Below are 12,031 nucleotides of genomic sequence, written 5' to 3'. Positions count from 1 at the left end.
CTTTTTTTTTTGCCTTCTCTTAAGCACACACTGTTGTTTTAAATACACTGGAAGAGAAACCTGAATCTAACCAAAACAATCATCATAAGGCAAGATCATTGCTATAATAAAATTCCACATATAAACGAGTGTCTGCTTGAGACATTCAGGTTACTCATTACCTAGAATTGTTCATAAGTAGCATAACCAAGTTAAGCGGGAGAGGAAAAATCTCAAGTAGTGAGCTTTGGACAGGGGAAGAAAAAAAAAAGCAGCACTCAGCTACATCACGCTAAGGTTTAATGTCATCTGGAACCTATCAGCACAAATATGTAAGCAATTTTCTAACAATGTCTTACAAGTAATTAGGAAGATTGGATCCTAACTACAGTATATTACTACCTCAAATAGGACATTGTATGTGGTCATGGTGATTAAGCTTGTCTGAAGCATCAGCCTTTCAGCCAACAAAGAGAACAATCCATGTCCAAGCATGACTTCAGCTTTTCTCCTAAAACAGTACAGAAAGATAAAATAAACATGTATTCCACTTGCTTTAGGGGGAAAAAAAAAAGTTTAAAAAGTGTGCCTCAAGAAATATGAAATCACTGGAAACATCTTTTTCTTTTTTGTTCCTTAAGTCTTTCACTTTTGGTTAAGGAAAAGGGCAAGAATTCAAATTCTGAAAGGACAAGTCATTCCCTGAAGAGAGACGGAAGACAGCTAACTTTCTTCCATAAATGCAGTCCACTCACCCATGGGCCCAAAAAGCTGAAACAGACCCTTAGGGATTTCTTGATAAACACTAAGGAAAAGGCATCTTTGTCCTCATCTCACTCAAAAATACAACCATGGACAGCGATCTCAATAGTTAACTACTATTGTAGTCAACTTGAGGCATATTAAATCTAGTTCTCAGTAAGTAACACAGGGTTCAGTCTCACCAGTCTAAATCTTGCTACCGATTTCAATGGAATTATGGAAAAAGACCGCATTAAAAAGCAGGCAGCTGTACTGCAAAAGAGTATTAAATGAACTTGGTAAGGAATTGATAATGCCTGGACACTAGTTGCCAGTAACAAGTAATTCCACCACATCAGAAATGTATTAATGACAAAAATTGAAGGGTACTTGAAGAATAGTAGCTCCTATTCAGTGAAGCATATTTAGTGATTAACCTCCAATATAGCTTTTTTTACTTTACATATGAACATGTGTATATATACACACCAAATAATATATACACAAAATAACATATGCCATGTATTTGTCACAACCTACCTTTTTTCCTTCTTTTTTGGGGGTTTTGTTTTAAGACCTAAACCAGTACTTACTTCGGAGCGAGATGCTTTAAGAAATATCCCATCACTTTTAGAGCTTGCACCCTGATGCCTTCACTTTGAGATGCTAAAAGCTTGTAGACAACCCTAAGTGGAGAAAACACAAGGCTTCCTAAAATAATTGAAATACACAGCAATTTTTGGAATGACAAATTAACTGCAGTAAACTGCAAATAAATTTGTATCCAAGCCTAATTTAAAAGAATGACTATTAATAAGACTACAAAAACCAGCATGACATTTATGTTAATGGCACAATAGTTTGTGACTTCACATTTTATAATTACATTTTGAGATTTTTAATCAAATTTAAATATCTCCCAAATATCAATACATAAAACATGCTGTAAAAGGCTGCTGCAATTCCTATATTGAGAACTATCTTAATCTGATATTTTATCCAGAAAACTAAGCAAGCAATTGTTTTAGTATAAATGTGGCTGGATAGGAATAGCCATGTATGGAGGGGGATTTATTACTAGCATTAGTATTTGACATCTGTGCACGCTGTTGCTCCCTCAGGAGGGATAGAGGAAGACACCAAGTCAGGAGGCATTCTTCTCATTTCACCTACATTGGTTTCTGCTCTTCACCTCCTTATGATTATGCTCTACACCTGCTTATGATTCTCCACTAAGAAGGTTTAAGAAGAAAGCCAAAGGGAGCAATGGGCATGTCTGTACCAAAGTACTAGACTTAACTAGCTGAACAGTTCCAGCTGAAGTTTTCCCAAAAAAGAAAATGAGAGTGTAACAAACACAGCAAGAAAAGTAACAATGTAACTGATGAAAGTCTGGTAAATTAACAAACAATTGGAAGTACAGTCTTACAGTGGAAAGAGCCCAGTAACCTTAAATATATTTGACATTACCAATTCAATCTCTAATACTGCACAGATCTCATCACGTGTATCTATGCCTTCCACTCCCCGAATAAAAAGAAATCGGATTAGTATTTAATCTTAACTTCTCAAACACTTATTTGCAGTACATTAAAGCTTAATCTTTTATTAAATGTTTATTTACACAGTGAAAAATTCTAATATTGGCCTTATGTCAATGTGAAGAATAACAAATGCAAGTTTTTGATCCTGGTAAATCTGCCATAAAAACATAAGACATCTAAACATATTTATCAGTTACATCTAATTTCATTCATTGCTTACTTTTTAGACAGTAAAGTGCTTATGACCATGTCACTATATAATTTTAGTTGGGCTATGGTTCATGGTACTCGACAGATCTTTGAATCTGTGAAATATGATTTAGCTTATACCTACACGAACCACTAAGCTCTGTCTGAAAAAAAGAAAAGATTAATTTCCTAATGCTCCATGAAATTAGACTGAAACAGAAGGCAAAGTACTCAGTCTTTACTGTGAATAATTTCTGAGTAAATTTTTGAGGAAATTTGTTTCACTTTATTAGGGGGGGAATATAATTTCAATGATTCTTGAGTCTTTCAAAAAATATCCCATGTTACAACACCGCATTTTAGATCAGCCAGTTGTGAAGAATTCAAAGGACTTATTCAAGTTTTAAGGTCTTACCTATACATAACTGAGCACTCATCACTAGTTATATATTCCTTGATTTTTACATACCTAAAAATATTACCCAGGACACCTGAACTAAGACCAAAAAAAATCTAGTTCTATACTAGAATTTAAGTGAAAACCCAGGAGTGATTAAAAAACAGTTACCTACAACACATAACTTATCTTGGAGAAAGCTGCAGCCACAGCAGCTATAGAATCAAACAAACGAGCAAGCCCACGATACAATGTTCATTCAAGCAACATAATCCATTTCTCTGCTTGTCTTAACAGAACAGTATGAGGGTTACCTAATTGCATAGGAAAAAAATATTTCCTTACACTTATTATTTCTTCAGTAGATTGGCTACTTGCAAAATTGTAATTATTAAAAAACTCCAAATATCTATAAAGCTTTGTAAAATTATTTTTAGATTTCAAGAATATGGTGTTTTAATTGCAAAAAGTAGATGTATCAATAAGCATACAAACATCCTGTTAATTGACTGGAGACAATACAGGAGCAAGGAATGTAACAAATGAGACAGGAATCACAAAGTGATTTTTCACTGTGGACTCACTATTCGTCCTGACTTGCCCATATACTAGTTAATAAAAAAGAAAATGTCTACTGCCAGTTGTTAAATAAAAACAAACATATTGCATTGGAGACCCAACATGACATTCAAACACCTTATTATTTAGAGTTTTTATTAGTTTCCCATAGCATAATACATTACCATACAAATGAATTCAAAGCTGAAGAAAATGGGTAAAAAAAAAAAAAAAAAAAAAAAATCAGCCTAGCACTAAAAGGGGAGAAAACAATTATGAACGTGCCTGAATGTTGTCTCTTGAGAAAGGGCAACTGAAAAAAAAAAAAATATATGTACAAATAGGGGTTAACCAATAGGTGCAAGAAAATGTACGAAATGAGACTCTGCCTTTACACAGCGAGAGAATTACTACTCCACATACCCTTCCAGGAATAGTTCTTACATTTTTGCCTGTTCCAATTTTTTCCCCACTATGTACAGGCAGGTTCATTTTAAATTAGAACAGTTCAATAATGTGACCACCTTCTGAGAGCCACAACACAAAATCAGAGTCATAACTTAGTCTTTTTCTAGCAGATCTTATCTTGTGCTTTTACTGTTAGTAGAATTTGCTACTTCCCCTACTTTTCTCTCACAATAGTGTTAAACAATATTTTGCTGTTTGTTGGGAAAAAGAGATTGTGAACAATCCATACCACAAAGTGCTAAATTTAAACAAGTAAAAGGTTTCTTCTGCAAGAGCCCCATAATGCTTCACACATTTATTTTTCTAGCAGATCTTATCTTGTGCTTTTACTGTTAGTAGAATTTGCTACTTCCCCTACTTTTCTCTCACAATAGTGTTAAACAATATTTTGCTGTTTGTTGGGAAAAAGAGATTGTGAACAATCCATACCACAAAGTGCTAAATTTAAACAAGTAAAAGGTTTCTTCTGCAAGAGCCCCATAATTCTTCACACATTTTAAAAAAAGGAAAGAAAGCTAACAAAGATCAGGAGAAATCTGAACCAATTTTTGTCAGCCCACTTTCAGTTATAAAACATATGCAAGAATGGGAGGCTAAAGACTAAGCACTAGTAGATAAAGACTTAATATCAATGTATAGACCAACTCAAATTGATCACTACCTGTTTAAGCATGACTGACAGCTTGGAAACATTAAAAAAAGAAAGACCTCATTGATAATAAATCCAACATTACCTCTTGTCAAAAGAACACCTGGACACAAAAATCTCCCAAGATGAGGAGTCTAAGATTGAAACACATACACTGACGAGGACCTGTCAGATTTCATGGGAAATCTAGCAAGCAACAGTATAGTCAAAATACTATTTCCTTTTGCCCACTTACAAAATTCAAACTTACTGTAATCCATTCCTCTGATCAAAAGCAGGGATCATAGAACTGGGATGCTCTGACATCAGAGCAACAAGCAACTGCAAGACATCCATTAGATTGTCATCCTGTTGAATAAAAGTTACAAATTTGAATTAAAAATGCATGTACGCTAGAACATTGTTTTAGTTAAAAGAACCACTACAAAACATTTCAAAATGATCTGGAGAGTAATAGTAAACCAAGGACCAAAACGATTAGGCCAGGATCAAAAGAGCTATAGATCTGGAAAGCAAGTGCAGGAGAAAATATTACTAAAAAAAAAACAACTTTATTTTTTAGAGTGAAATGTGATACATCTGTGTGTGGGATGTAAGCCTTTGACAGGGAATGGACTATTGGACTATGCTATTTCCTTCCACACACATGCTCATCTGTTTGCATGTATATTTCCCCCTCTTTTACTGCACAGGAGCTAGAAATAAACTGCTGCACATTTTCTGGGGCACACGGTGGTATTTAATGCAAAATCTCTACTAACAAGTGTCCATTCCAGGGGAAAAAAAAACAAAACAACAAACCACCACCTACCACAGACAACATTTAAAATGGGTAATTCAAGCTGCTCAGTAAAGTTTTCCATACTATTAGTCTAAAGCACTCTAAACTACAGTTTATTAATTTGTTCCAAGTTAATTACAACTAAAAATAACCCACGAAGTGGCAAAATGCAACTGTCTTCTTTTCCCATTCTTTGTGGTATTAAAATGAAAGCTTATTTAAAAAAAAAAAAAACAACAAAAAACCACACAAAAACCAAACACTTTCCAACACTTTCGAACAAATATTCTGATTCTTTCTGTATTAGAAAACCAGCTTTACACCCCCTGAGCAACTGTGTTCACCTGATGGTACTATTAGCTTACATTACAGATGCTATCACTGATGAATAAGCCCTATGAGAAGGCCGAATTTTACTTTTTTTGTCGATGTTTTTCTGAATTTACAACTAGATACCTAATTCTGTGGGATTCAGCATTCATGGATCTTTTAGACTTGACCATGCAAACTGCTAAGATAGTTAAAATATCACCTCCTCATCTGAAGGCTATATAAAGCTTCTGCTATTTTGGTTTACTCTTACATGTTACCAAGAGTCTTATTTTTTACATCTCCATATAAAGTAGAATGACTTAAATTGCTTGACCATTGTACTACCAAGTAGTAGTAACCAGCACAGAGAATAAAAGGAAAATATAGGTGTAAACAAAAAAAGAAAAAAAATCCATACTGCTTGAAGTGAAGTTCAATTAATTCCTTATTTTACCCATTTCAAGCACCCTTACAGAGATGAGATCAGTTAGATTTATGTCCCCATTTCCCTTGTCTTTGATGTTGCATCTGGCATAAAGTGCCTTTTCCTGGTGCTAAAATATGAAGATGCAGATGTATCAGTGGTAACCAACATTTTCTCCCAATTAAGTTTATATGCTTCTTCTTAGATGCCATTAACATACATCTTTATTTTTTAATGCATGTTTTCAATTTTATTGCTTTATTTAAGAAGCAAAATAAAAAGGAGAGAAAAACAAAACAAAAAATATTACTTAGGCAGCATAAAACAAGCTTTTGTCTTTTTTTTAAAGTCAGTCTCACCATCTGTTTTTCTGCTTGGTAAATCGGTTTGCAGTACAACATAAGAAACCATTTTGACTTACTGGCTTAATGAACTTCAATCTAACATTGAACATAGTGCTTAAATCACTGCAAGAATATTGGCAATTCAGCACACTACACTGAAGAGTTGGACAATGTTTGCTACTTCCTCTACAGAGCCATCTTGTGGCATAAGGAAGGTAATATTTGAATATTTTCAAATATTTGGTGGTCACAAACAGCAGAAGTAGTACACCTCTCCTCCCACACACCCCCCAAATTAAAAATTACCTCATGTATAGTGAGCAGATAATTGAGGATGGCCTGCAATTCATCTTCTTTTATTCCATAGTCCTTTAAAAACAATCAGGTTTTAACTATCATCTTTCAAGTGCAAAAGTACTGTTCCCAAAAGAGCATTATTACAAGCAATGGTTATATACAGAGCAAGTCCCACAAGACAAATTTGTTTTCACTTGGTACTATAATAGCTTCATAGATGAAAGGTAGCTTTTTCCCTGCCCAAAAAATACCCACTGAAGGTTAGAAAAGCGCTTTAAGACTTTAAGACTCCAATACAGGCATAAAAATAAGCTAGATAGTAATATAGTACATGAAATTGTTAGAGTAACACATGTTAATTGATAATTTGAACTGAGACCTTCCTATTAATAGAAGAATTAAATTAAGGTGGCAAAGAAGATTCAAAAGTAGACCTGGATGTTTAATTATAAGCCTGTTAGCTATGCCTACAGCTGAAGTTGCTTCTTATTTTCCACTACAGAACCCTATCTTCAGTTGCTATCAACTCTGCAGAAATTTAAATCATTTATGGTGTCTACGTCAGGAATATGCCTTAAGGTCTTTTTGGTGAAAACAAAATAAAAACCAACAGTTTCTAAGAACAGAATGAGGTAAGGGAAAAGCGGGCTTCTTCATTTCTAGGGCTTTTATTTTTTAAAGTAAGTCTCTCATTTCCAGAAAAGATTTTGCACCACTGTGTACAAATAGCAAATTTGCAGAAGAATCAACCTTTTATGATGGACATGCTTTTTACTGTCCTTGTGAAACTCTATCCAAAACTGTCCAAGTTATAAAACTCTGACAGAAATTTAAAAAAATAAATAAAAATGAAGCTAACACTTAATGAAAGTCTTTTAGAGTTTGATAGCTAAATTGTCCCTGATACTTCAGTTGCAGAACATCCAATTTAAAGAAAGAGTACAAGAGTCAAGAGCAGAACTTTTTTGGTAGTTACTCCTCCATACTGCTGGGGCTAAGGACAGCAGCACAGAGAGCATACTGGTCCCTTAGCGACACAGAGAAAGAGGGAAAAAGGGAGCTATATTCAAACACAGAAAAGTCAAACTACAGAAGGGAGAGATGAAGAGAGAGATCAGAGCTTACAATAGGAAAGGGTTCAGAAGAGTCTATAAGCAGTAGAACTCCTGAATTTCAATATTCCTTTAATGTCTAACAAACAGTTGTGAAACTTATTGATAAGAGTTTTTCTTATGCTCCTCTGGTCCCAGTGGCCCACAGCATATAATGTCAAATGTTGCTCTTTAGTCTTTAAGCATTTCTGATGCAGGTCACATTGTTCTTGTCAAAAAAAAAAAAAAAAAAAAAAAGGAATCAAATACCTATTTCCCCAGTAGTAAACATTTCTAAGCTAATGATTTAACAGCTCCGCTTTTGATAAAAACAGCTTAAAAGGGAGAAAAATGCATCTTTAGCACTGCTGCTTGTGGCAAGAGCCACAACAAAAAGATGCACCTTATATAGTATTTCTATTTACTTATTTGTTTACAAAATTCAACATGCTTAGAAAATAATGCTATATTAAAGAGCATTTCTTTATGAAAGGAAAATTAGATATCCTATCATAATTTAAAGTTATCCTACCTTCATCACTAGCTGTTTAATGATTATCAACAAGAATGCTCGCAGAGATAAAATCTCTTTTTGAGTAGGCCGTGGCCCATCTACAAAAAGAAAAGTAGATATAGGAAATGCAAATTAACAGTTGTTATTAGCATAGTATGCATTTTCACATAAAGAAAAATAAAAGGCATCTTCTGAGTGAAGAGGGCACAATTCTAAGTAAAGTTATCTTTCCTTCAGACTACAAAATAGTAATGCGTTTTATCACTGTTTATTAGCAAAATGCCCAACCAGTGAGGTTCTACTAAGGCTTTTATTAAATACAGTTTTCTAAACCCCTCTAAATTCTTTTCATGATTTTACCACTTTCTTGCAGTGTCTATGAACCAACTTCATGCAAGGAATAAGATTGATACAAGAACTTTATGGCAGAATTTCCAGACTTCCACTTTTTGCAGTTTACTATTGTTTTTAAAAGTTCTTCTGCTAAAGTTCTAAAGGAAGAACTTCATGCCATTATTACACATTGGCTACATACACAACAAAAATCAATCTTACAATGCTATATATAAAGATTACCTTGAAAGCCATGACTTAATTTGTTAACTCAGTCAAAAGGACTTGCTTCTGCCATTCCTGTGTAAAGCAGACTTTCACTGAAACATTTTAAATACTCAAACACTGAGTAGTTCCCAGGAGAGGCAAGGTTAAGAAAACAGGTGCAACCAAATGTCAAAGCCAAGTAAAAGCTTTCATACAGAAAGCAAATGAACTGTTGCAAATACATTTCTAGGGATAGTTTTTACATTTGCTCATAGGTTCACAGTTCTTATGATCTTAATCATCAGGGGAAAGCAAATCATCTAGCAAATGTAAGCGATCATACGAGTCTGGTTTTATACAGTATAGGCCCACAGGCATATTTGGGTTAAGAATAGTTATTTTCAATATAGACCAGTCTAGTCAAAATAAGCCATTAAACTGTATTAGGAAGACTATCCTACACATACGCTTGCCTCAGGCTCAATAAATCAGTTCAGAAACTAATTAAGTAAATCCATGTCTTCACTAAAAAGAAAGGAGAAAAACACACATGCTTTGCTTCTTACAGGATGCAAAATACTACAAAACAATCTTTGCAACCCTCTAACAGGAAGGGTTGGTCATTTTGAGATGTTGTTGACAGGAAGTCAGACACATCTAAGGAGCACTCACTCCCAGTACATCTAGCTCTCTTTCATCACCTGCTTCTCTCTAAAATTCCAGAGCCTTTCTTCATTACAGGAGAGAGCAGAGATGTAAGTTATTCTCCCTTTGCCAAGGCTGTGTGCCCAACCCCATAAAACACAGAACAACAATTAGAAGAGTTGTAGTCATACTTCCTAGCAGCATTAATTGCCTTATCTGTGCCAGTTCCTTCTGCACGTGTTTATGTTATGCTGGTGCACATTTCACTTCTCCCAGTTCCTTTTACAGTACTGGATTTCTTAGACGAGCAGCTATTCCATTTGCTTTTTTCCTAGGATCAGTATTCTTGTTCTGTGTTCTGTGTCAATGACAAGTACTAAACACCTGTTCTAAATTTCTTATTACTTCTTTTGCCATGAGTTCGCTGTCTGGATTAAGAACGCTTATTAAGCAGTTTTCCAACAAGTTCAGATCCCTACACATGTCAGATAGACTCAGCATGCCTGTTTTCAGCCATACTGCTATTATCAATAGATTTTACAAGCACTTAAAACCTGCCCAGTACTTGAACAAGCTCCATAAAGAGACCACATTCCCAGGCACAGCTCTACACTTCCAAACCCTACCATTTCTCTAACCAGTTCTATCTAGTATTAATTCACATAGGTCTTTGATGACAGAGGATATGACTTCTGAAGAAAGTTTCCATTAGATTGTGAAAAAAAGCTTTCAAGAATATCCTATGGACAAAAGCACATTGCTCAAACTGTTACAGTGAGCCCACCCCATTAAAATCAAATTATTTCTGGAACATTTACAGTTCTGTTCTACACATTGTATACAACATTTTTTTAAAACAAAAATCAGCTTGTGAGAGTAGAAATGAATACATACCTATGCCCTTGGGAGTTATACCACTGCGATCCTGAGGATTCACTACCCAGTAATAATATTTTAGGGTATGCATGACCAAAAGAACTGTCCCAACCCGCCGGATTGCACCATATATGTTAACAGTGCCAATGAACTCAGTAGACAGGTAAGTGTACAGGATCAGCTGAACCTACAACACCCAACCAGGAGATCAAAAACCATTACAGCAAAATTGCAGCACATCAGACAACTGCATTCTTAATTTTCATCTATTAAAACATCTTAAAGACATAGATTTTTCTCCGCATACCTCAGTCACAAAGCTCTTAAAACCCTTGCAAACTGATGAAAAATTTCATTTTATTTCTAAAACTATAGAGTGCTGTGGTTTTTTTAAGCTGGTCCACGCTCACAGGAGCATGAAAGCATGGTATTCACACAATCACAAATAGCTGAGATTGGAAGGCACCTCTGGAGATCATCTAGTCCAGCCTCTCTGTTCAGAACAGGGTCACACAGCAAATATTACAGAAAGGTGCATATTTATTAGAGGCTTAAGTATTCATTATAGGCTTAATTATTTACATATCTTCTTTCCCTTTTTATTCTGAGAAATAATGACTTAAATAATACTTAATAATTTAATTTAGCTGTAGCAAACATAAATGTTTTACAACGACTTCAACTGTAGCATTGTGCTGTCTCAGTTTTTGAAATGCAAAACAAACCCTTATGGAGGGGATCAAAAAAATCTGGTAGGAAGGTTTCAAGTAGAACCAACTGGAAAGCTTCCATCCAAGCTGTTCGCTCCCAGAGAACACAGATTCACCAAAACAAAAATACTCTGCAGAGAATATGTCAATTTAAATGAAGACTTCAAATCTGACACACAGGATAATTTCTCTTAAAAATTGCTGGGTTTTTGCCAACTAACCCATCCAAAATTCTTTCTCAATCTACAACACTGAGTGGGTCAGGGACTCCAGAAGTCACTCCCAGCTCTGCTCTGCAGACCGTTGCAGGTTTCCAAACTCCCTGAAAACCTTGGGAGTCTGCAAAACTTGACAGCTACATGCAGAAAAGCAGAGTCTGAAAACAGTTCCTGCATGATTTCTGCTGGGGAGTCAGGACCTATAATTCTTGGACTCCAGGCTTAGTCTAAACACTCACAAATCGATACATCATAAGATACCTTATTCATAAGAATAAGCAATTTTACCTGTGCTGGGATATGAATCCATATTGCAGGATTAAGGAGAACATGATCACACAGCTGCTTCAGCAAGGGCACCCCGTTGTGTAAGTTGCTCAGATATTTCGAAAAGGCAAGGCAAAGTTCTAGTACAGCTCGGGTAACATGGGCTTTGGAAGACTGTAAAAGAAGATCTGCTTAAGGAAGAGCCCTGCAAGCAATTTTACCTGTGCTGGGATATGAATCCATATTGCAGGATTAAGGAGAACATGATCACACAGCTGCTTCAGCAAGGGCACCCCGTTGTGTAAGTTGCTCAGATATTTCGAAAAGGCAAGGCAAAGTTCTAGTACAGCTCGGGTAACATGGGCTTTGGAAGACTGTAAAAGAAGATCTGCTTAAGGAAGAGCCCTGCAACAGACTCTATTTATCTCAAAAAAAAAAAAAAAAAAAAAATAACCATAATATGTGAAAATAAAAAAATTCCTTTACC

General features: G+C 35.3%; 1 protein-coding gene across 1 annotated transcript in view; it reads right to left on the bottom strand.

Annotated features, from left to right (window-relative positions):
- LRBA (LPS responsive beige-like anchor protein) overlaps nt 1-12,031 on the bottom strand; it is a 423,640-nt gene that overhangs the window by 353,890 nt on the left and 57,719 nt on the right. The window contains exons 12-18 of the mRNA XM_009280244.2: nt 11,766-11,918; nt 10,368-10,536; nt 8,307-8,386; nt 6,693-6,755; nt 4,776-4,873; nt 1,314-1,406; nt 382-490 (exon numbers count right to left, since the gene is read on the bottom strand). Of these exons, the coding sequence (XP_009278519.1) occupies nt 382-490; nt 1,314-1,406; nt 4,776-4,873; nt 6,693-6,755; nt 8,307-8,386; nt 10,368-10,536; nt 11,766-11,918 (765 nt within the window). The remainder of the gene's footprint in view (nt 1-381; nt 491-1,313; nt 1,407-4,775; nt 4,874-6,692; nt 6,756-8,306; nt 8,387-10,367; nt 10,537-11,765; nt 11,919-12,031) is intronic.

The sequence above is a fragment of the Aptenodytes forsteri genome, unplaced genomic scaffold (assembly GCF_000699145.1).
Source record: "Aptenodytes forsteri isolate BGI_AS27 unplaced genomic scaffold, ASM69914v1 Scaffold227, whole genome shotgun sequence".
Lineage (NCBI taxonomy): Eukaryota > Metazoa > Chordata > Aves > Sphenisciformes > Spheniscidae > Aptenodytes > Aptenodytes forsteri.
The sequence above is the reverse complement of the archived record's forward strand: the minus strand, read 5'-3'. Positions and strand labels throughout refer to the sequence as shown.